The sequence below is a fragment of the Rhinatrema bivittatum genome, chromosome 1, assembly GCF_901001135.1.
Source record: "Rhinatrema bivittatum chromosome 1, aRhiBiv1.1, whole genome shotgun sequence".
Classification (NCBI taxonomy): Eukaryota; Metazoa; Chordata; class Amphibia; order Gymnophiona; family Rhinatrematidae; genus Rhinatrema; species Rhinatrema bivittatum.
In genome coordinates, this window is record NC_042615.1 from 565,380,268 (window position 1) to 565,406,277 (window position 26,010).

Sequence of the window (26,010 nt, forward strand, 5' to 3'; positions counted from 1 at the left end):
AGTGGCCAAATGAAGAAACAGACCGTGAAGTTCTAGCAAATTGAAAAAAGCTAATAAATTTGGCAACACAATCATGGGAGATTTCAATTACCCTGGTATTGACTGGGCTAATTTCTCATCAGGACATGCTAGATAGGTTAAGACAGTAACTTTCAAACTGATGTGCACACGTTAGAAAATCTGCTACCCGTGCGTGTAAGTGGGGGGATTTTAGTAGATGCACGTGGCAACACATTAGGGCCTATTTCCCTGTTCCCTTCCAGTTCGCCACTGTAAAGGAGCGGACTTCCCAAAACCCCGCTGACTACCCTAAATTTTTTTATTTTACTACTTACCCGCAGTCCATTGCAGCAGCAACTTCTGCGGTCGTGGGATCCTGGCGTGCACTTGTGCGTGACTCTGACTTAATGGTTCTGGCCCGGCCTGCCCCTTTTTGCGAAATGCTTTCTAATGCTTGCACTGGGAGATAAGCGCATGGCTGCAGACCTTTTAAAATCTGTGCGTATCCCAGTCATGCTCGTATCTCCCAGATTTTCCACATGTAGGGCTTTTAAAATTCGCCCTTAAGTTTCTAGTGGCTGTAAATGACTGCTTCATGGAGCAAGAGGGACAACTCTTTTAGATCCAGTCCTCGGGGGAACGCATGACCTGGTGCGAGGACTACTCTGGTGGGGTGTAAAGCCTATGAGGGGTGTTGAACTCTTGGCCCTGGAGATATGGGTCAGAGAATCTTTGACAGAGAGCTCTGTGATTTGTGGAAACTGAGAAAGCAGCTAGTACTGTTGGTCTTTAGGTATTCTTGGGTGGAGCTACGCCAAAGCAGGCGACTAGCATAGAGGTTTGGACAAATTCCTGGAGGAAATGTCCATAATACATTATTAGCCAGGTGGACTAAAGAAAGCTAATGCTGTTCATGAGAGTAATATAACAGGAATTATATCTATTTTATAGGATCTGCCTAGATTGGCCACTATTGGAGATAGGATGCTGGGCTCAATGGATATTGTTTGGACCCAGCATCTGATTCTTATGTTCTTATGTTTCTTATTGTTATACATTTTTTGTATTATTTAAATGAGAATGTAAATATTTGAACTAAAAAAAGCTGATCTGATATGATATGCACCTTCTAGGGCAGATGCAGGCAACTCTGGTTCAGTTGTGCCCATGACAGGTCTGGTTTTCAGGATATCCACAATGAATATGTATGAGATATATATGCATATGATGGAGACAGTGCATGCAAATATTCCTCATGCATATTATTGATATTCTGAAAATAAGACTTGTTAATGGTACTCAAGGATTGGTGTTGTCTTCCCCTGTACCAGGGTATGTAAAGGAAATTAGATTAATGGATACCTGTCAGCATGCTTTTTTGGGGACAATTCCTTTTTTATGGCACCTTCTTAACAAGGGAGGTATACTCAGTGTACTGCGGCAGCCAAAAAAGCAAATAGTTTTAGGAATTATTAGGAAGAGAATGGTGAATAAAACAGAAAATGTCATAATACCTCTGTATACCTCCATGGTGAGACCACATCTTGAGTACTATGTACAGTTCTGGTTGCTGCATCTCACAAAAGATACAGTTGCACTGGAGAAAGTACAGAGAAGGGTGACCAAAATGATAAAGGGGATGGAATGGTTCCCCTATGAGAAAAGGCTAAAGAGGCTTGGGCTGTTCAGCTTGGAGAAGAGATGCCTGAGGGGGGGATATGATAGAGGTTTATAAAATCATGAGAGGTCTAGAACGGGTAAATGTGAATCGGCTATTTACTCTTTCAGATAATAGAAGGACTAGAGGGCACTCCATGAAGTTAGCAAGTAGCACATTTAAAACAAATTCTTTGATTAACAAGGGTTTTAAGCTCTGCAAATTGTACAAATTCTCAATCTCAGTCAAAAGGCCAAGAAAAGGGGACTGACATTTAACTCATAGCCCAGACCCTACATGTGAATCTTAGCCAAAAGGCTGAGAAACTGACTCAAACTGACACAAAATCCGTAATGATCAAAATGTCATTAGGCAAATGCGATTCTTAAATTCTATCAACCAACTAGACTACTTCGTTCTTCGCAAACAGGCTTATTGGAAATTCCATCACCAAAATTTGCAAAACTCCACATCACTCGTGAGTGCGCTTTCTCTGTCGCAGCACCAACACTATGGAATTTGTTTCCAATAGAAATCAGACTATGTGATTAACTTACTCAATTCAGAAAATACATTAAGACCTTTTTATTTAAGTAAGCTTATTGTTAAATTTGCTTTTATCATCTAATTCTTGTGTTTATCAACTGCATTAATTTAATATTTTTATTTTATGCATCATTGTAACATTTTAATTTTTTTTATTTTAATTGTACATTGTTTTATTTCTTGTTTGTTAGTTAATCTGTGCATGTTATTTTGTTCACCGCCTAGGCATTTTTAAGTATTAGGCAGTTTATAAATTTTAATAAATGTAAAGAAGCAATCCAGACCTATTTGTAGCCATAGAGGAACAGCATCAGCTGTCTACTGTCAGTGTGTCAGATTGGCTGTGTATATGATTTTGAAGTTTTAAAATACAAACTGCACTGAGATCCAATTTGAAAGATAGCTGCTATAAAAATATTTATGTCATATTTATATTTTGGTAACTGAAATGCTCCTGAATGTACTTCAGATAGTTGTCTGACATCATATATGCTGAAAGCACAAAATATTCTTCACCGCGTAGTTCTTCGAGGTAAGCTCATTTGTATGGGGCAGTATGATCTAGCCAATTGGGGACAAAAGGTTTACATGCCACGGAGGACATTGGGTCAGCACCAGTTACTGTGTTCCTGTCCTTACGGCAGTTTATATGGATAAGCCAGCAGGGGGAATGGTTTTCCTTGAATTATATTACGCGATCCCACTTTTCAATATAAGTATCCCTATTTTTCTTTTATAAGCCTGTTGGTCCATATTTGGTATCATATAGTCTACATATGGTAAAAAATGGACTAACTGATATGTACAGTAGAGTAGCATTGGTCCCTGAGGGAGCCGTGAACCACTAGACTATCTGGGACTTTTGCCACTGTACTATTGACCTACAAAAAGACACCAGTCATGTCTACTTCTCTGCAGAGGTATGCAGAGAAAACAAACGCTAAATTCATTTGTTTTTTTGTTTCATTTTTAAATAGTGTACATGTTGTAGTGTGTGCTAAAATGAAACAAAAATTTTGATTTTTGTCCTGTGATATCATTTTGACAATGACAGGAAACAACAAATGTTGGTTGTGGTTTCCAGTGAAAACACATTCCTTCTCCTCTGAACCAGTTAGAAGTGTGACCTATCTTAAGGTTTTCTAAATATACAATATTCTGTTATTTGTTTGTTACATCTCGGTTTCTGTACCTTCTCAAATAATGAATGAAATATGGAAGCAAGGTTCCTCCCCACCCCCGGCAAATCATCTTAAATCAAAATAAAATGTTTTGTGTGTCAGTGTTTGCATGCTGATGATTGCCATCATGCATATGTTTGCAAAAGTGTCTCTAGGTCAGCTGCTAGACGATGTCCTTTAGCAGTCGGAGCCAGGACTTGGTCTGTTTCTGTAATTTCTATGCTGCAACACATTCTTTCCAAGTTTTTTTTTTCCTCCCTTTCAGTTTTTTATTTATTATGGTTAGTAAAGTTAAAACGTTTGTTTTGCCCTGGGATCTTCCTGCTCTGTTCAGCCTTGCTTCAGAAGCACATGGTAAACATACAGTGCAGCACTGTCCTGAACATTAATTCACTGCAGGTTGACAAACTTTATTCTGCTTTATTTCAGAATTCAAGGGATGTTCAGACTGTACTAAATATCATAAATATTCTCATTGAACTGGTGTCAGCTGGTAAGCTAGTTTCATCAAATTGATCTTCGCTATAGTAACTTTTGTTTTATACCTCCACACACTTCTAGGGATTGTAAAGACATTTGCCCAATACAGGCACTTGATCTATTTTATAGAGACAGCATGCTGTGTTAACGATAAGAGAGAAATACAGATGTGTTTTTTTTTTTTTCTAAAAATATTACTGTGCATATTCTGCTGCTTTTTTGTTTGAGTCCCTTTCTAAAATTTTTTATTTCCAGGTGGGGGTCGGAGAACAAGTGTGTTGGTGTCCAAGGGAGGAACACCAGTTCTGTTGCAGTTACTTTTAAATGTCAGCAAGGACCCCTCACCAAATGAGGAGATATATACTCAGCTTCATGTTCTTCTTGCAAAAATTGGATCAAAAGGTAACAAATCTATATGTTTCCAGATAAAATATTACTGCATAATATAGTGGTATTGCTAATAAAGCCACAAATTTAAGCAGAGCACTTGTTACATGGCTTGCCTGTAGCAGCCATAGTTAAGTACTCTGTTGCATTTATTATACAAAAAATTGCAGCTTTACTTGTCCATCACGTTATGTCACAATTTATGTGAGAAACAGATTAATATTGTTTTCCAACTGGAAATAGTTTCTAACCTTTGTTTCCTATGTCGTGAAATGATTTTGTAGATAATGTCCTGTAATCAAAAAAGGGGAGAGGAATTATATCGCTCATACAAAAAATGCCAACAAATAAACACAATACCTAAACATACTGAAACCGGTATCAGAAAACAGTGCGCAAAGATGTAATCTGCTGACTCCCACTGCACAATGGGCCGCAAGCAGTCTGAGACCAGCGCTATGGTTCTATCATTCACCAGTTCAGTTGCCTCAATTCCTAATTTTTTACTAGTTAATGTTTTTATCAAACTATAGCGTTAAAAACCTTTCAAAAATAGTATTAGCCCTTATCTCATAAATTTATGTTGCAAAAAAAATAGTATTAGCACTTATCTCATACATTTTTTTGAATAAACAATTTTATTGTCAATAAAAGAGAAAAACACTATAAAAAGGTAAAAAGAGAAAACAAATCACAAGGTAACAGTCAAGCAATGACAACAATGATTTTACAGTAATAATCCCCACCCCCTCCTTCTTCCCATCCTGGCAAACAGGATTTATAGGATAACATACGACAAACTAAAGCCTAAAGAAAAATATGGATAGATATAAAATCAGTGGAAAATAAGTTTCCTCAAAAGCAAATAGGGACCCCCAAATGGATTTGAATTTCCTGAGAGTATGTTGCTTAATGGCAGTTAGTCTACTCATGGTACAAACTGTGTCCAGTCTAGTCAATAGCTTTGTAAATGGCGGAGCAGTCTTCTGTTTCCAAGAGCATGCCACTTCAATGCGAGCTGCAATGCATATCTGTTGGATCAAAAGCTGGGAAGCAGAAGTAAACACTGAGCAGGACATATCGCATAAATTTATGTAGGCCAAAGATAGTATTAGCACTTATCTCATAGATTTATGTAGTACACCATGACATTGGCCAGTGTTTTGGCGACCGCCTGTCTCAAGGGTTACATAAACTGTACCAACTTAGGGCAGGATCTCATTATGGCGCACACATTCTGTTTGAGCATGGCCGCCATAATGAGATCCTCTCATAAGTTCTTAGAGTTTATATAACCCTTGAGACAGGCGACGGGCCATCGCCTCAAAGGAACTTTGTGGACTATGACAACTTTGATTTGTATCTTCTGTGTAATTGGAAGCCAATGTAGAAGACTTCAGGACTGAATTTATATGGTCCCAAGGACACTTCCCAGTAAGGAGGTAAGTTGCTGAATTCTGTATAGTTTGTAATGATTGTATTAAAATGTCAGGAATCCCAATATAAACATTACAATAGTCCAGCCCTGATAATGCAAAGGACTGAAACACAGTGTGAAAATCGATGGATGACAAGGCTTCAGCTTACAAACAAACCTTAGTTCGTAAAAGAAATTCTAAACTACATTTCTTTCTTGGGAATGAAAGAACAGATCTGTTTCAGATATTACACCTATGTTTTTCAGTTTGTAAAGATTTGGATCACATATTTGTTGAGAGATTTCAGTATGAAAATCGGGTCTTGCAAACCTGCTAACGATAATAGTCTGTCTTTTGTTTAGGACTAATTTGTTTAACTGCATCCATGTCTTAATCTCTGCAAAACAATGTGACACAAACTTTAATGTATTAATACACACATTCCCATTGCCAACCAAGTTTCAAAGATTTGATCAAAGGACCATCATACTATACCATGTTGCCAGAAAAAAAAAGGCTATTTAGCTATTAATGTATAATCATTCCCATTTAATGTCCATTAGCTGTATTAATTATTTTTGATCTATATTTTTCTTCAATTTTTCTTTGCAAATAAAATGGCACTAGTTAGCTTTGTTGTTCCACTCACTTGACGTTCTTGTTTTATTTTCCTTTATGTCCTGCAGACCAGTCAGAACATCTGGGATCCCTCTTTTCACCATCTTTTTTTTTTTCCTTGCTTTTATATCTTCTGGGATAGCCTGCAGTTCGTCAGTAGTCCTCTGCCTCCGGTGGTGGAAGGTTTTCGTGGATTAGCAGAGATGACCAAAAAAAAAAAAAAGTTTTTGAACAGAGCAAAAGGTCAGCAGACATATGTGGGTCCTCGCTAAAATCCAGACCTTAGGCTGGTTCAAAGTTCCTCTTTCCCCCACAGATTCCAGGGGGAGCTCAGTCTGAGCAGGATATTGTAAGGGGATGCAGAGGAGAAATAATTCTGAACCCTGGAGGAGCGCATCTGTGGGATGGCAGATCAGAGAGGGAAATTTCCCCAGTGCGGCCATGGCAAGCAGAGCACCACAATGAACTCTTAACTGCCGCAGGTGTGAGGCACCGCGCCCGTCAAAGAAAACGGCTTAAGTAGGAGCAGCGAACCTGGAGGTGGGGGCAGCAGAAAGACACAGATGCATGTGAAATGCTCCAGGGAGAGAAGCTTATGCCTGCACAGAGAGACAGCTGGGGAAGGGGGGAGCCTATGGAGCAGGACCAAGTAGAAGAGATCACCTTAGCAGCAACCCAGAGGAGGAGGAACATGAAAATGAATTCTCCTGTGAATTCATTCTATTAAAACACAAGGCATACTGTGAAATGCAAGGTGGTGATATGAAGTGAAGTCGTCGTCGTCTGGGGGAGGGGTAGATGCAAAGAAAGCCCAAAGATTAGGGGCTCAAAGGCCCCCAGCTTTCTTTCCAGTAGAGGAGAGTGACCCTCTGGAGTCAGGAGAGGAAGAGGAGGTGGGGGAAGGCAAGGACACGTCAGTAAGATTGCTTAGGAGATAGGGACTGGGCCTTCTCATCCAGCAAGTGGTGTCATCCCTGGAGCTGGGGGAGGAAGACAAGATGGTTAAGAGAAGGGGAGGCCCCATTCTTAAAGGCATAAAAAAGCAGACCAAGGCATTCTTCCTACATCAAGGTATTAAAGATATGATACATTTGGAATGGGATACCCCAGATACACAGTTAAAGGCTAAACATACTGGGGTAGATTTCATAAACTTGCGCAAACGCGTACTTTTGTTCGCGCACCAGGCGAGAACAAGAGTACGCGGAATTTCAATAGATACGTGCGTAGCCGCGCGTATCCATTAAAATCCGGGGTCGGCAGCCTGCGTGCGCGGCGCAGTCTTCCTCCGTTCCCTCCGAGGCCGCTGCGAAATCGGAGCAGCCTCGGAGGGAACTTTCCTTCTGCCTCCCCCCCCCCCCCCCACCTCTGTCGTGAAAGTTACACCTGCTCGAGGCAGGCGTAACTTTGCATGCGCCGGGCCGGCTGCCGCGTGCCATGTTCCAGTCTGGGGGCTGGTCCGGAGTCCGTGGCCACGCCCCTGGGCCGAAATCACGTCCGCGGCGCCGTCCCCGGATGACACGCCGGTCGCATCATGCCCCCCTGACACCCCCCTCCCCCCCCCAGGAAAGCCCCGGGACTTACGCGCATCCTGGGGCTTTGCGCGCACCGGAAGCCTATGCAATATAGGCTTGGCGTGCGCAGGGGGTGTTTGGGCCAGGTTTTCGGGGGGTACACGCATATCCCTTTGAAAATCTGGCCCACTATGTGTAATCTGTATCCACTGTATCAGGAGGAAGTGAAGCAGTTTTTTAAGTTGCCCAGAGCAGATGCCCCGATAGCAGTGGTCTCAATGAGAACCATTATTCCTATAGAAGGGGGCATGGCCCCCAAGGACACACAGGATTGGAAAATAGACTACTTCCTAAAAAGATCCTTTGGGGTGGCAAACCTCTCCCTGCGAGCAGCAATCTGTGGAGGTTATGTGGCTAGGACCTTAATAAGATGGATCCAGAAATGGCAAGACGAGGCCAGTGTAGTGGGGGATAGCTTTTTTGCTACAGCTCAGAAAGAGGCAGAGGCAGCCTTTGTAGCGGATACCTTATATGACTTGATAAGAGCCTCGGCAAAACAGGTAGCAATGGGGGTGATGGACAGAAGATATTTGTGGTTGAGAAATTGGTCTGCAGATGCCCCATTAAAAGCTCGGGTAACTAAAGCGCTCTTTAAGGGTCAGTTATTGTTTGGTGAAACCCTAGACAAACTAATGAAAGACCTGGGAGAGTTGAAGGTTCAAAGACTCCTAGAGGACTGGAATAGAAGCTCTTTTAGAAGCTGTAGATGGAGTGCTGGAGATTACAGGCAGTGTAATACCCCAAGACCCTTTCGGCAGGGAAGAGGCCAAGGGAGATGTACCTTTTGGGGAATTCAGAAAGGGTTTAAGCTAGAGCCCCCAGAGGAGAAGGGAGTCAGAGAGGGGGCAGCTGATGTTGTGGGGACCCACTCTTCAATCCAGTTTGTAGGTGGCTGCACATTTGGGTGGATGGCTCTGGCAATAACGTGGAAGACGATCCATTCCTTATGTAGCAGGCTGGTGTGTACAGACAAGGGTGCCTATCAAGGTTCTACGAAGAGTTGGGTCCACATTACCAGGGACAGGTGGGGCTTAGAGATCACCCAGAAAGAGGTATGTTCTGGAATTGGCCTCACCATCCCAGATTCATTTCTGGTTTCCCCAGGAGGATCACATGCAAAAAAAAGTGCTGATTTAATCAACTTTAGAAAGGTTGTGCCTATTAAGAACTATAATACAAAAGGGGGAGGTTATGTTATTCCCTCTTGTCCAGTGTTGGATCTAAAAAAAAAGCAAACACACCTTAAAAATTCCCAGCTTCAAAATGGAAACCTTGAAACCAGTAATAGGGTCTGTAAGAAAAGGAGAGTTTCTCACATCCCTAGATCTGTCAGAATTGTATTTACACATTCCAGTGGAAACACTGAGAGGAGAGGATCACCTTGCTGGTGGCTGAAAGGAATCAGTAAGTTTTTGCTTGGGACATTGACATTGACTTTTTTAAAAGTATTGGGGCAAAGTTAACTTTGGGAATATTATTTAGTGTGTTTGTGTGTTTGTGCCTTTAATAGTCAGGCAGTGAATAAACAAGTTAGACTGTTTGCATTTTTAAATAGTCAATAAGGTAGCAGTAGGTAGGCAGTGAATACACAAGTTAGACTGTTTGTATTTTTAGTCAGTCAAAAAGGTAGCAGTAGGTTGGCAGTGAATAAACAAGTTAGACTGTTTGTATTTAGTCAGTCAATAAGGTAGCAGTAGGTAGTATGTTTATTTTTTAAAAGTCTGCCTGACTATTAAAGTGTCCTCCAGACTTTTAAAGAGCTAAGTGTTTTATTTAATAATAACTGAGTGCATTGTATTGAAAAACAAAAAAAAAACCCACAAACCCTCCCCCCCCCCCCCCCCCACAAAAAAGTAGCCAGAAGCTAGAAATAAGCTAGGAGCAGTATATACCAAAGTAAAAAAGTTGAATAGTTCAGCTCAGTTACTCACCTTGGAAAGGTGTTGAGGTAGTGTGATTAGGTTTGAATAGGGAACAACATTTGTTTATCAAGGGAGCTGTGAGTCACTCAGGCTGACTAACTAAAGTTAGACTTCAGACTGGCAGCCCTGGTGCTGCCTTGGAGGAAGAAGGTCTCATAATGGGAGAGCACCAACCAGGTGTAGCAGGAAAGGATCCTGTAGCAAGGACCTGCTCTCTAGGTGATGCATTGTCCTTTCGCACTGAGGATATCTCCCCAGGGCCTACTGCCCAGGAGGGAAGGGTTAGGTCGGCCGTCATAGTTGGTGATTCGATTATTAGGAATGTAGATAGCTGGGTGGCGGGTGGGCGTGAGGATCGCCTGGTAACATGCCTACCTGGTGCGAAGGTGGCGGACCTCACGCGTCACCTAGATAGGATTTTAGACAGTGCTGGGGAGGAGCCGGCTGTCGTGGTACACGTGGGCACCAACGACATAGGAAAATGTGGGAGGGAGGTTCTGGAAGCCAAATTTAGGCTCTTAGGTAGAAAGATTAAATCCAGAACCTCCAGGGTAGCATTCTCTGAAATGCTGCCTGTTCCACACGCAGGTCACCAGAGGCAGGCAGAGCTCCGGAGTCTCAATGCGTGGATGAGACGATGGTGCAAGGAAGAGGGATTCAGTTTTGTTAGGAACTGGGGAACCTTTTGGGGAAGGGGGAGTCTCTTCCGAAGGGATGGGCTCCACCTTAACCAGGGTGGAACCAGACTGCTGGCGCTAACCTTTAAAAAGGAGATAGAGCAGCTTTTAAACTAGAACAAAGGGGAAAGCCGACAGTCGCTCAGCAGCGCATGGTTCGGAGAGATGTATCTTTAAAGGATACTAATGATGCATTAGAATTAGGGCATCCCGACAGTGAGGTTCCAATAATTAGAAAAGTAGTCCAAGTGCCTGTAACTAAAAACTCACCTGAGCTAAAAAATTCTAACTTATCCCTATCAATTAAAAAGCAGAATAAAAATACAAACAAAAAACAAACTTTGAAATGTTTGCATGCTAATGCCAGAAGTCTAAGAAGTAAGATGGGAGAATTAGAATGTATAGCAGTAAATGATGACATAGACTTAATTGGCATCTCAGAGACATGGTGGAAAGAGGATAACCAATGGGACAGTGCTATACCGGGGTACAAATTATATCACAATGACAGAGAGGAGCAGTCGGGAGGAGGTGTGGCGCTTTATGTCCGGGATGGCATAGAGTCCAACAGGATAAACATCCTGCATGAGACTAAATACAATATTGAATCTTTATGGGTAGAAATCCCTTGTGTATCAGGGAAGACTACAGTGATAGGGGTATACTACCATCTACCTGGTCAAGATGGTGAGATGGACAGTGAAATGCTAAGAGAAATTAGGGAAGCTAACCAAATTGGTAGTGCAGTAATAATGGGAGACTTCAATTACCCCAATATAGACTGGGTAAATGTATCATCGGGTCACGCTAGAGAGATAACGTTCCTGGATGGAATAAATGATAGCTTTATGGAGCAATTGGTTCAGGAACCGACGAGAGAGGGAGCAATTTTAGATCTAATTCTCAGTGGAGCACAGGACTTGGTGAGAGAGGTAACGGTGGCGGGGCCGCTTGGCAATAGTGATCATAATATGATCAAATTTGATTTAATGACTGGAAAAGGAACAGTGTGCAAATCCAAGGCTCTCGTGCTAAACTTTCAAAAGGGAAACTTTGATAAAATGAGAAAAATTGTTAGAAAAAAACTGAAAGGAGCAGCTACAAAAGTAAAAAATGTCCAAGAGGCGTGGTCATTGTTAAAAAATACCATTCTAGAAGCACAGTCCAGATGTATTCCACACATTAAGAAAGGTGGAAAGAAGGCAAAACGATTACCGGCATGGTTAAAAGGGGAGGTGAAAGAAGCTATTTTAGCCAAAAGATCTTCATTCAAAAATTGGAAGAAGGATCCAACAGAAGAAAATAGGATAAAGCATAAACATTGGCAAGTTAAATGTAAGACATTGATAAGACAGGCTAAGAGAGAATTTGAAAAGAAGTTGGCTGTAGAGGCAAAAACTCACAGTAAAAACTTTTTAAAATATATCCGAAGCAGAAAGCCTGTGAGGGAGTCAGTTGGACCGTTAGATGATCGAGGGGTTAAAGGGGCACTTAGAGAAGATAAGGCCATCACGGAAAGATTAAATGATTTCTTTGCTTCGGTGTTTACTGAAGAGGATGTTGGGGAGGTACCCGTAATGGAGAAGGTTTTCATGGGTAATGATTCAGATGGACTGAATCAAATCTCGGTGAACCTAGAAGATGTGGTAGGCCTGATTGACAAACTGAAGAGTAGTAAATCACCTGGACCGGATGGTATACACCCCAGAGTTCTGAAGGAACTAAAAAATATGAAATTTCAGACCTATTAGTAAAAATTTGTAACTTATCATTAAAATCATCCATTGTACCTGAAGACTGGAGGATAGCAAATGTAACCCCAATATTTAAAAAGGGCTCCAGGGGCGATCCGGGAAACTACAGACCGGTTAGCTTGACTTCAGTGCCAGGAAAAATAGTGGAAAGTGTTCTAAACATCAAAATCACAGAACATATAGAAAGACATGGTTTAATGGAACAAAGTCAGCATGGCTTTACCCAGGGCAAGTCTTGCCTCACAAATCTGCTTCACTTTTTTGAAGGAGTTAATAAACATGTGGATAAAGGTGAACCGTAGATATAGTATACTTGGATTTTCAGAAGGCGTTTGACAAAGTTCCTCATGAGAGGCTTCTAGGAAAAGTAAAAAGTCATGGGATAGGTGGCGATGTCCTTTCGTGGATTGCAAACTGGCTAAAAGACAGGAAACAGAGAGTAGGATTAAATGGGCAATTTTCTCAGTGGAAGGGAGTGGACAGTGGAGTGCCTCAGGGATCTGTATTGGGACCCTTACTGTTCAATATATTTATAAATGATCTGGAAAGAAATACGACGAGTGAGATAATCAAATTTGCAGATGACACAAAATTGTTCAGAGTAGTTAAATCACAAGCAGATTGTGATAAATTGCAGGAAGACCTTGTGAGACTGGAAAATTGGGCATCCAAATGGCAGATGAAATTTAATGTGGATAAGTGCTAGGTGATGCATATAGGGAAAAATAACCCATGCTATAATTACACGATGTTGGGTTCCATATTAGGTGCTACAACCCAAGAAAGAGATCTAGGTGTCATAGTGGATAACACATTGAAATCGTCGGTTCAGTGTGCTGCGGCAGTCAAAAAAGCAAACAGAATGTTGGGAATTATTAGAAAAGGAATGATGAATAAAACGGAAAATGTCATAATGCCTCTGTATCGCTCCATGGTGAGACCGCACCTTGAATACTGTGTACAATTCTGGTCGCCGCATCTCAAAAAAGATATAATTGCGATGGAGAAGGTACAGAGAAGGGCTACCAAAATAAGGGGAATGGAACAACTCCCCTATGAGGAAAGACTAAAGAGGTTAGGACTTTTCAGCTTGGAGAAGAGACGACTGAGGGGGGATATGATAGAGGTGTTTAAAATCATGAGAGGTCTAGAACGGGTAGATGTGAATCGGTTATTTACTCTTTCGGATAGTAGAAGGACTAGGGGACACTCCATGAAGTTAGCATGGGGCACATTTAAAACTAATCGGAGAAAGTTCTTTTTTACTCAACGCACAATTAAACTCTGGAATTTGTTGCCAGAGAATGTGGTTCGTGCTGTTAGTATAGCTGTGTTTAAAAAAGGATTGGATAAGTTCTTGGAGGAGAAGTCCATTACCTGCTATTAAGTTCACTTAGAGAATAGCCACTGCCATTAGCAATGGTTACATGGAATAGACTTAGTATTTCGGTACTTGCCAGGTTCTTATGGCCTGGATTGGCCACTGTTGGAAACAGGATGCTGGGCTTGATGGACCCTTGGTCTGACCCAGTATGGCATTTTCTTATGTTCTTATGTTCTTATGATAAGGGAAGTCCAACAGAAATATTTAAAGTTTGCAGTATTAGGCAACCATTTTCAATTCAAGGCATTACCATTTGGTTTGGCAATAGCACCACACAAATTTACCAAGATAATGGCAGTGGTGGTAGCATTTCTGAGGAAACAAGGAATTTTGGTCCACCCATATCTGGTAGACTGGATAGTCAGGACCAGATCATAACAGGAAAGCAGCCAGTCGACAGTGAAAGTCAGACAGCTACTAGAGAGATTTGGGTGGGTAGTGAATGAAAACAAGAGCTACTTGGAGCCTACCTAGTCTCTAGTATATTTGGAGGCACGATTCAACACAATGGTAGGGGGTAGTCTTTATGACCCAGGAAAAGACCTGGGAATTACAGAACCAGGTGAAGGGCCTGATGGCAACCCCAGGTGCTAAGGTCAATTATAGCAGCCATAGACTTATTTCTCTGGGCACCGCCTTCAGTCAGTACTTTTGGCAAGATGGTCCCCACAAAGGGTTCTGGGAAGAGCCAAAGGAAGCCTATGGGGGGTGGATATTGGATGCCAATATACAGCATAAGAACAGAACATAAGCTATGCCATACTGGGTCTGAGCAAGGGTCCATAAGCTCAGTAGCCTGTCTCCACAGTGGCCAGTCCAAGTCACAAGTACCTGGCAAGAACCCAAACATTAAATAGATCCATGCTACTAATGCCTGCAGCAAGCAGTGGCTATTCCCTATTGATTAATAGCAGTTTATGACTTCTCCTCTAGGAACTTATCCAAACCTTTTTTAAACCCAGCTATACCAGTTGCCTTAACCACATCCTCTGGCAATGAATTCCAGAGCTTGACTGTGTGTTGAATGAAAATTAATTTTCTCCGATTTGTTTTTACATATGCTATTTTCTAACTTCATGGTGTGCCCCCTCGTCCTTATATTATCCGAAAGAGTAAATAAGTTTCACATTTACCTATTCAAGACCTTTCATGGTTTTATAGAACTCTATCATATCTCCTCCTCAGCCGTCTCTTCTCCACGTTGAACATCCCTAACTTCTTAAGCCTTTCCTCATATCATTTTGGTCACCCTTCTCTGTACTTTATCCAATGCAACTATATGAGGATAGGAGTGCCATTAGAATAGTTAGTCTTGAGGGCAGTGATGACAAATGCTAGCCAGATAGGATGGGGACACATTATGGCAGGCAAACAGCACAAGGCAGATGGATGGAGATAGAGGCATCCTGATTGATCAATCAGATGGAACTCAGGGCATTCAAGGAGGCCTTCAGGAGATTTTGCCCCAGTCTTCAGGGTTCAAGTGGTAAGAATATTCTCAGACAGTGCTGTAACAGTTGCATATATAAACAAACAGGGAGGTACTCGGAGTTCTTGATTGCATAAGGAAGCAAAAACCTTGATGTAGTGAGCAGAAGCCCACCTAGTGGCCCTTTCAGTAGCATACATAGCCGGAAGGGCCAAGTAACAGGCAGATTACCTCAGCAGAAACATATTAGATCCCATTGAGTGGGAACTCATGGAGGAAGTGTTCACCCAAGCAAAAATAAATAAATAAATGAACGAATAAATATAGAAATGGGGATAGAATAAGATTTAGAGACTAGACAAGAGCAAGGGGAAGTGCACTCATTCAGGCACAGGCATGCTTTCTCCTTGGGCATCTCGAAAAGAAAAGGGGAGAGAGGAGGAGAGTTCATATATTCAGTTATTAGATGGATTTGCTGGCTTACTAATCTGCTCCCTCTCTGTCTCCTAAATGTGTTTGAGTAGGTTGTTCTAGCAAGGGCAGTAGGCTACTGACAAGTTGCAGGCTGAAAAAAAGAAAAAGGAAGTTATCTGCCTCCACGTGCTGGTGAAAAGAGGGATCCCAGAAGTTGACAGGTCTGTTAGGGCTCAAGGAAAGGAAATTATAAGTAAGATTACATTTCACCTTCTTTCCCATCAAATGAGTGGAATAATAAAGTAAGCTTTTTTTTTTTTTTTTTTTAAGATTTTATGTGTGTACTGCTGTAAACCACATTGAACCATTTTTGGAAATTAGTATCTAAAATTTAAAAAATAAATAAAAATGAACTAGTGCCATTTTATTTGTAAAGAAAAACTGAAGAAAAATATAGATAAAAAATAAACATTATAGTTAATGGACATTAAATGGGAACAATAATTATACATTAATATCTAAATAACTGTTTTTTTTTCTGGCAACATGCTGGTATGCTGGTCCTTTGATCTAATATTTGAAGCTTGGTTAGTGTTGGGATTGAGTGTATTGACAGGTGAGGGATGTAATCCCTTCCAAACATTTCTTTTGGACTTTTTCTTGTCTAACACAAACTTGAATGTGTCAGGCCAGGCATCCTTCTTAGGGAAAAATATTTGGATATCACCTATGTATATATGATAGCCAACACCAAGTTTGGTTTTTACAGAGAGGTGCCAAATAGATATAACATCAAGAGTGGAAAAAAATGTAGTCTTTCTGTACTATGGTACTTCCGGAATCAAAACCGATAATCCAACATGGCATGGTTATTGAGATATTCAATAAGTTGCTTCAATACAACTGTTTCAATGTATTTAGTTAAAAAAGATACAGAGGAAATAGGCCTGTAATTAACATTTGAAGGATTGAGAGAAGGCCTCTTTAATACAGAGTTAATAGAAGCATGTTTAAGACATGTTGGGAAACTGTTAGAAGTAATAGATTAAAACATGACCAAGGTAAAAGCAATACTGTGATTTTTATGAACATGGGTGCTTCTAACACTACATATTTGTGCCAGTTGCTCCATTGTGATATTGTATTGTTATCATTGGCACTAATAAGTCTTTTTTTTTTTTGTGTTGTGTATGTGTATTCTATTGTGAATGTTTAAGCTGCGTTGAACAACAGTGCTGGAAGTTGCAGAATACAACACTTTAAAATAAATATTTTGTATTCATTACCATCACAGTACTATCATTATTTAACTAATTTACAGGCTTTATAAGCTACTTACATACCAGCTGTAAGCGGCATTCATAATAAAACGTTCATAATCATCACATATACTGAAACAAAACAAATCATTATCACTTGCCACAAACCAACAGATAAGAGACAGATGGCAAATGCCCTTCTCATATCATTCAAATATGTTAGTTAACATCATTCCTATGAATGTCTGCTTAAGTAAAAACATTCTAAGGATCATCCTGAAAGTTTTTGTTCAAGTAATCAAATACAAGCCTTTCAACAAAGAGTTCCACAAAATTGTGCCTGTAGCATGGATACACACACACACTCTCACTCACATACTCCATCCATGCTACAGGCATGCCTTGCAGAGACCCTGCAAGAGAGCTTTTTCAATGGCTGGACCAATTTTGTGGACCTCTTTGTTGGAAGGCTTGCATTTGATTACTTGTACAAAAACTTGGGACTTCTTTCTCGAGGCCGAGGAGGCTGTTGCTACCGGTGGAGGGGAGGGGGAGAGTGAGGGAGCGAGCATGTGTGTTTGAGACCCTGTGTGTGTGTGAGTGAGAAAGACAGCATGTATGTGTGATTGATTGAGAGCCTGTGTGTGTAAATGTGTGATTGAGAACCCATTTATGTGAAGGAGAGTCTGTGTGTGATTGAGAACCTGTATGTGTAAGTGAGAGAGAGCATGTGTGTGTATGAGGCTTGTGTGTATAAAGAGAGATCATGTGTGTAATTGTGTGATTGAGAAGCCTATGTAAGTGAGAGAGCATGTGTATATGTGTGTGACTGAGAACCTATGTAAATGACAGAGCATATGTATATATGTGTGTGTGTGTTTGAGATGCTGTGTGACAGAGAGAGGAGAAAGTTGCAAGCAATCTCTCCCCTCCATTCACAACAATCTCAGGGCACCTGGAAATCAAACGTTTCCAGGTATGGAGAGAAGAACATTTTTTTAATCCTTGTTTTTAACTATTGGATCTTTATGGCTGCTGTTTTGAAATATTTTATCGGTATCTGGAAATTTTTGATATGAGTTTTTATTTATTGGATATTGCATTCATCAGCCATTTTGAAATCATCTGTTTTTTGTTAGTATGGTTTACTGCTATTGATTTTATATTTCTTGATTTGTTTTATGAGGCCTGGTGATGTTTCTCTCTTTCCTTTTTTATACTGCATATGAAGTCTCTGGCTTATTGTGGTTTCCAGTTCAGTTTTGGTCTGCATGTTTCTATTTATGCTTTATCGTCTCTCTATTCTTCATTAGGTGAGGGTCTGCACATGTGACTGAGGTGAGGTTTTCTGCTGGCGTGTAGTTTCTGTGTAGGGCTCTATAGCAGCCTGGCTTGCTCTGTTTTCCTAATAGGAGGAGTATTGGAGTTTTATGGCCTGTTGTAATTTTTTCAATGTTGCCTTTTCTTAGGTAAGGTGGTTACTGTTTGAGTGCTGGAAGTTGGTGCTGTTCTGGTATGGGAGGTTTACTATTTATGTAATTTCTGTTCAGAAAGAGTACTTGCCTTTCCCCTTGTGTCATTCTTAACAATAAAAGTAATATTAGGCCTTTTTTTCTTATTTTTGCCATGGATTATAATGAGCAGTGTGACACACGTGAGCATTGTGCTTCAGGTGTGTCACAATGGAGAAAAAGGTTGACAAGCACTGCCTTAGATGGATGGAATTACGGTAGTCTGTATTTGGTAGCACAAGGGCCTGAACCACCAACTGAAAATCAGATGAACTAAGTAAAGGCCTAAGTCTTTGAAATAAGCATAGTTTGAAAAAGCCAGATTTAACCTCAGCTTTAATTTGTCCCAAAATGTCAAATTTGCATCAGTTATTATACCCAGGTCTTTTTTGCACGAGGTGCAATCAATAACTTGTTATAAAAGGAAAGAGAAAGGCATAGAGCTAATACTGTACCTCTGCAGAACAATAATTACAGATTACATCTACTCGTTCAAGACCTCTCATGATCTTAAAGACCTCTGTCATATCCCCCCTCAGCCGTCTCTTCTCCAAGCTGAACAGCCCTAACCTCTTCAGCCTTTCCTCATAGGGGAGCTGTTCCATCCCCTTTATCATTTTGGTTGCCCTTCTCTGTACCTTCTCCATCACAACTATAACTTTTTTGAAGAGCGGCAACCAGAATTGTACACAGTATTCAAGGTATGGTCTCACCATGGAGCGATTTAGAGGGATTATGACATTTTCCGTTTTATTACTATTCCCTTCCTAATAATTCCTAACATTCTGTTTGCTTTTTTGACTGCTGCAGCACACTGAGCCGATGATTTCAAAGTATTATCCACTATGATGCCTAGATCTTTTTCCTGGGTGGTAGCTCCTAATATGGAACCTAACATCGTGTAACTACAGCAAGGGTTATTTTTCCCTATATGCAACACCTTGCACTTGTCCACATTAAATTTCATCTGCCATTTGGATGCCCAATCTTCCAGTCTTGCAAGGTCCTCCTGTAATGTATCATAATCCACTTGTGATTTAACTACTCTGAATAATTTTGTATCATCCGCGAATTTGATAACCTCACTCATCGTATTCCTTTCCAGATCATTTATATATATATATATATATATATATATATATATATATATTAAAAGCACCGGTCCAAGTACAAATCCCTGAGGCGCACTACACTGGTTACTGGGCTGAGACATTTGATATAGTTTTAGTCTTTCTACTGTAAAGCAGTGGTTTGCGTTGAATCTCGCTAAAATGGTTATTTACACTTTCGGATAATAGAAGAACTAGTAGGTATTCCATGAAGTCAGCAAGTAACACATTTAAGACTAATCGGAGAAAATTCTTTTTCACTCAACGCACACGCTGTTGCGGTCCCGGTCGCTAGGCTAGCGACCGGTTCCTTACCTTTCTGCTGCTTCTCCCGGTCTCGCCGCGATCCGTTGCTCCTAGGGCCTGCAGGGCCGCATGGCAGCGTCTCTCTCCACGTGGAGACACTGCCGAGGGACGACTCTGACTCCTCCCACTGCCAGGCAACGCGCGCGCGAGCAGGGGGCTCTTAAAGGTCCAGCACCCGGAAGTGCTGAACCGCCCCGTTCCTGACGTCAGACGCTGGCCGGCTATTTAAACCAGCGTCTGACTTCCTTGCTTTGCCTTTGCAACGAGGTCGCTCTTTTGTGTGCTTAGTTGCTTCCCAGAGTTGTTTCCAGCTTGTTCCAGCCGTGCCTTGCTTCCAGCTCTGGTTCCTGCTTGTTCCAGCCGTGCCTTGCTTCTAGCCCTGGTTCCTGCTCGTTCCAGCCGTGCCTTGCTTCCAGCTTCGGTTCCAGCTTGTTCCAGCCGTGCCTTGCTTCCAGCTCCGGTTCCAGCTTGTTCCAGCCGTGCCTTGCTTCCTGCTCCGGTTCCAGCTTGTTCCAGCCGTGCCTTGCTTCCAGGTCAGGTTCTGCTTGGTCCTGCTGTGCCTTGGCTCCAGCTCTGGGCCCTACTTGCTGTCTACGCATCCTGACTCCAGCTCCGGTTCCTGATTCTCCTTGACTTCAGCCAGCCACGACCCTTGGTCTTCTTCACGATTCTCCTTTGTCTTCAGCCTGCCACGATCCTCGGACTTCCTCACGATTCTCCTTGTCTTCAGCCAGCCACGACCCTCGGACTTCCACACGTTTCTCCTCGTCTTCAGCCAGCCACAGACCTCGGACTCATTCACGATTCTCCTAAGTCCCAGCGACTCGGACCCCTACGGGCTCCTCCTGGGGGGGTCTCGGGTTTCCAGGGTGAAGACGTCATCAGTCCGCTCCAGCTGAGTGCCGCCTCCCGGCTTATTAACACCTGTGGACGTTGTCCACCTCAGCCGGCCCAAGGGTCCACTATTGACTTTCGCCATAACATAACACACGCACAATTAAGCTCTGGAATTTGTTGCCAGAGGATGTGGTTAGTGCAGTTAGTGTAGCTGGGGTCAAAAAGGTTTGGATAAGTTCTTGGAGGAGAAGTCCATTAACTGCTATTAATCAAGTTTACATACGGGCTGATACAGTAAAGTGCACTCCAGTGGAGCGCACTGTTATCCCGCATTTGTCCGCGCGTTTTCGACACGCTATTTTTACCCCTTAATAGTGCAGGCATTAATTTTGTCCGGCACTGGGAAAGTGTACAGAAAAGCAGAAAAAACTGCTTTTCTGTACACCCTCCGACTTAATATCATAGCGATATTAAGTCGGAGGCCCCAAAGTGTAAAAAAAAAAGAAAAGTAAAATCTGCCCGTGGCCCGCAGGTTGGAAGACGGACGTTCAGTTTTGCTGGCGTCTGTTTTCCAAACCTGTGGCTGTCAGCGGGTTCGAGAACAGATGCCGGAAAAATTGAGCGTCGGATGAAAACTCGCTGACAGCCGCCACTACTGAATCGTGCGCCCAGGAGAGTGGCCTGGGCGCGCTTCGGGAGAGCAGGCGCTCGCCAGCTCTCCCGCGGGTTTTTCTATATTGGCCTGTTAAGGAATAGCCACTACTATTAATTGCATCAGTAGAATGGGATCTTCTTGGTGTTTGGGTACTTGCCAGGTTCTTGTGGCCTGGTTTGGCCTCTGCTGGAAACAGGATGCTGGGCTTGATGGACCCTTGGTCTGAGCCAGCATGGCAATTTCTTATTTTCTTATGCTGTTTTTCTACGTCTTATAGATTTTCTCATCTAGCTAACGACCCTATGAGGTACTCCCCAACCCCCTCCATTTTCAGACGGTTTCCCTGAAGTCTAGGATCCCCGCCTTTGAATTAACCTTAATCTCTTGTACCCTGATACCGAACACATTCTGATGATCACTGGTCCCAGATGATCATCCACTACAACATCGGAGATTCTTCACCTGTTGGTAAGCACCAGGTCACTAATGCCCCCCCCCCCCACCCCCTCCACCCCCCCACCCCCCAGCCACTTCCTTCTGTAGGTTCTGTTAGCAGCTTGCAGAGAATCCAGGATATTCCTGCTTCTAGAAGATACTGCAGCCAGGATGTTCCAATGAACATCTGGCAGATTGAAATACCTTAGCAATGACACCTCCCCTTTCATAGCAATTTTGTGAATATCTTCCATTAAATCTCTATCCATTTCTTCTGTGTGTGATGGAGGTGTGTACATTACACCAATATAAATTATGTTCCATTCTCTCTTTCCATATTAACCCACAATGCCTCCTCCTTACCTCATGAGCCCAGCAATGCTGTTGCTTGAATATTATTTTATATACAGTATATAATGCCAATTCTCCTCCCTTCCTTCTTGAATAGATTGTAACCCGGTATAACTATATTCTCAGTCATGGTTTTCCATGAACCATATCTCTGTGACAGCCATTATATCTAATTCAAATTCTTCCATGACTGCCTCTAGTTCTGGAACTTTATTTTATGTGCATTAGTGTACATGGCTTTCCAGGTATTGCCCATTTCTCCCATTTCTATACAAGTATTTAATGCTTTACTTAACTTAAGGTTTTTTTCCCCATCCCTGATGATTCTAGTTTAAAGCCCTCTTCAGTAGGTTTGCCATTTTGTGTTGAAAGACATTACACCTTTCTAAAACAGGTAGTCCTCAACTCTGCTCAACAATCCTTGAAGTATCATCCCAAGGTCCAGGAAGCCAAAATGCTCTCATAGACACTATCTACGTAGCCATTCATTTGTTTCCAGAATGCGAGCTTCCCTGTCTAAACCTTTATCCTTGATGGGGAGGATGGAGAAGATTACCGCCTGGGCAACTATCTACTTTATCCTTTCTCCCAAAGCCATAAAGTGACTTCTGATATGATCTGTGTGGTATCTTGCAGTATTTTTCGTACCAACATGGTTGAGCAGCATTGGATAGTCATCAGTAGGCTTCAGGAGTTTTGGCAATCTTTCCGTAATGTCTTGGATTTTGGCAGACAGCACACTTCTGGGATAACATGTTAGTTTGGCAGATGGCTGCCTTCGTGCCCCTCAGAAGCAAGCCACTAACCTCTTCCTCCTAAGTGTAGTGGTTTATATGACCTCAACTTTGGGGTTTGCATGTTTTGATTCCTCCTCTTCATGGGATGGTATCTCCTCCACTTCCAGGGCTGCGCACCGCTTCTTCAGTTCAAGAGAAATCGGAGCTGTGGTGTAGGGTCTAGTCCAGCTGTCATCTCATGGTTCAGTTTCATGTTTCTCTCTGCTTAAGGTCTCCATTTAGATACCTTGATAAGCATTTCATTGATGCAGTCCTGTTCTCTCAGATGCTTCCCAGCTCCTCTCTGAGTTCTGCCACCTATTTCCTGAGGGAATTGATTTGCAGGCATCTTTCACACTGACCTGGTTCATCACTGTTGTTCAGGATATCTGGACATTAGTAGAAGTGGTAGCAGCAGTTACAGCGCTGGAGATATGATGTTTACCAGCCATCCTTCAGTTTTTGGTAGCTGCTGGTACCTCACTGACTCTTGTTTTGAAATAATTCCTTGTTAGTGTATCAATTCTATTGTAATTTGTAATAAGGGGTGATGATAGGCATGTTCCTTCTGGTCCTCTCCATGGAAATGTGCAGGGCCTGTGGAAATGGAGGCTGTGGTAGCTGAAGCATGGATGGCTAGCAATACCTTCTGGAGTCCTCTGCCGGGGCTTCTGGGAAGAAGTATGCAGATGAGCCTTCCTGTCTTCTCCTGCTGGACGTTTGCAGGCCTTTGGGAGCTGAAGCCTGGATGGCTTGTAGTGTCCTCTGGAGTCCGCTGACCATCATCAAACCCTCTTCTAATTACGTCTGAACTAGAGAGCCAAAGGGTCTCAGTACCAAGAGATTTTCTAAACCCAAATGGAAATTGGTCCAGAACCTGATGGTTTGGGGCAAAACTATCTAATTGGCTTAGCACAGCAGATTAAACTCTGGAATTCATTGCCAGAAGATGTGGTGAAAGCTATTACTATAGTTGCATTTAAAAAACATTTGGCTAGGTTTTTGGAGGAAAAGTTCATAAACAATTATTAAGATGGACTTTGGGAAATCCACTGCTATTCCTGGGATAAGCAGCTTGTAATATATCTACCCCTTGGGATCTTAACAGGTACTTGTGACCTGGATTGGCCACTTTTGGAAATAGGATACTGGGCTTGAAGGACCTTTGGTCTGACCCAGTATGGCAAGTCTTATGTTCTTAGACTCAATAATCTTAGAGAGGAAAGACAGTGAAGAAATCAGGTGATAGTTAGAAAGGTCTTCTTTGGTCTAGACCTGGCTTTTTTAACAATAGTCTTACAGAAGCCAGTTTTAAATATCTGCATTTTAAAACGAATGCATTACTGTGCCCTTTGCTTTTAGAATTTAAATACTAGCTTATTCCTGTCTTTTTGTTCATCCCCCTCCCCAACTCTAACCCACCTCAAACATTCTCTGTTTTATAGATTTTTAGCTCAATTAAAAGGGTAAGAGGGTAATTGTCAGAAGTTAATTAGGGATTTAGATAAAACGAGGGATTAACCCTGCCTTTATAATAGATTAACTGATACCCCTTTGCTGGTCATTAACAACTAACATCAAATGCATAAATACATTTAAGGGACTTTACTTTAGATCAAGCATCCCTACTTCCTTAGCATCCTTAAATAACTATCAACTCAGTAACACTAAGATTCAAATAGCAGTGCAGCAGCAAGATGGTGGCTGTCCAATCTTTTGTACTGAGTGCCATATCTATGATTATCTACCAGATGTTGAGAGGTTGTCTGTGCAGAGAATAATTCTAATCTTTAGAGTGGCAGACCTGGATGAGCTGAGGCAGAAAGAGGTATATAGAGGAGACCTTCAGGAACATAGTAAAACAGTCCCACTTCCAATTTGGCAGCACTTGTGCTGCCTTGGAGGAGCAAGATTTCCTAGAAGGAGATCATCATGCTGTTGTGACAGGAAATGATCCTGTAGTCTGGACCTTTCCTACAGATGATACAGTATGCTCTCGCACTGAAGATATATCTCTAGGGGTGTGTACCAGGAAGGAAGTGTTAGGATGGCATTATAGCTTGTGATTTCCTCATTAGGAGTGTAGATAGTTGGGTGGCTGTTAGGTGTTAGAAATGGTAACTTGATGTGAAAGTGGTGGACTTCATGTGTCACCTAGATAGGGTTGTAGATAGTGCTGGAGAGTGGTCTGCTGTTGTAGCACATGGGGGCTTCAACAATATAGGAAGGTGCAGAAGTTCTGGAAGTCAAATTTTAGGATTTTAGGTAGAAAGCTGAAATCCGGGACCTCCAGAGTTGCATTCATAGAAATGCTCCCTTTTCCATGTGAAGGACTTCAGAGGCAGGCAGAGCTCCGGAGGCTCAATGTGTTAGGAACTGGAGCAACAGCTGGGAGGAGACATGTTGCATATAAGGAAAAATAACCGTTGTTGTAGTTACACGATGTTAGGTTCCATATTAGGAGCTACCACCCAGGAAAAAGATCTAGGCATCATAGTGGATAATACTTTAAAATCGTCAGCTCAGTGTCCTGCAGCAGTCAAAAAAGCAAATAGAATGTTAGGAATTATTAGGAAGGGAATGGTTAATAGAACGGAAAATGTCATAATGCCTCTATATCGCTCCATGGTGAGACCACACCTTAAATACTGTGTACAATTCTGGTCGCCGCATCTCAAAAAAGATATAGTTGTGATGGAGAAGGTACAGAGAAGGGCAACCAAAATGATAAAGGGGATGGAACAGCTTCCCTATGAGGAAAGGCTGAAGAGGTTAGGGCTGTTCAGCTTGGAGAAGAGATGGCTGAGGGGGGATATGATAGAGGTCTTTAAGATCATGAGAGGTCTTGAACGAGTAGATGTGACTCGGTTATTTTCACTTTCGAATAATAGAAGGACTAGGGGGCATTCCATGAAGTTAGCAAGTAGCACATTTAAGACTAATCGGAGAAAATTCTTTTTCACTCAACGCACAATAAAGCTCTGGAATTTGTTGCCAGAGGATGTGGTTAGTGCAGTTAGTGTAGCTGGGTTCAAAAAAGGTTTGGATAAGTTCTTGGAGGAGAAGTCCATTAATGGCTATTAATCAATTATACTTAGGGAATAGCCACTGCTATTAATTGCATCAGTAGCATGGGATCTTCTTAGTGTTTGGGTAATTGCCAGGTTCTTGTGGCCTGGTTTTGGCCTCTGTTGGAAACAGGATGCTGGGCTTGATGGACCCTTGGTCTGACCCAGCATGGTAATTTCTTATGTTCTTAGGTAAACATGAAATGGTTATTTCAGATATTAGGACTAGGTGTCACTGACTGAAATTGATAGCACATTTATA

At 42.0% G+C, this 26,010-nt stretch overlaps 1 protein-coding gene across 4 annotated transcripts in view; it reads left to right on the forward strand.

The window, feature by feature from the left end:
• Positions 1-26,010, forward strand: part of AGTPBP1 (ATP/GTP binding protein 1) — a 567,598-nt gene that overhangs the window by 178,244 nt on the left and 363,344 nt on the right. For all 4 annotated transcript variants that reach the window (XM_029617286.1, XM_029617267.1, XM_029617279.1 and 1 more), the window contains 2 exons: positions 3,814-3,877; positions 4,120-4,266. In XM_029617286.1, the coding sequence (XP_029473146.1) occupies positions 3,814-3,877; positions 4,120-4,266 (211 nt within the window). The remainder of the gene's footprint in view (positions 1-3,813; positions 3,878-4,119; positions 4,267-26,010) is intronic.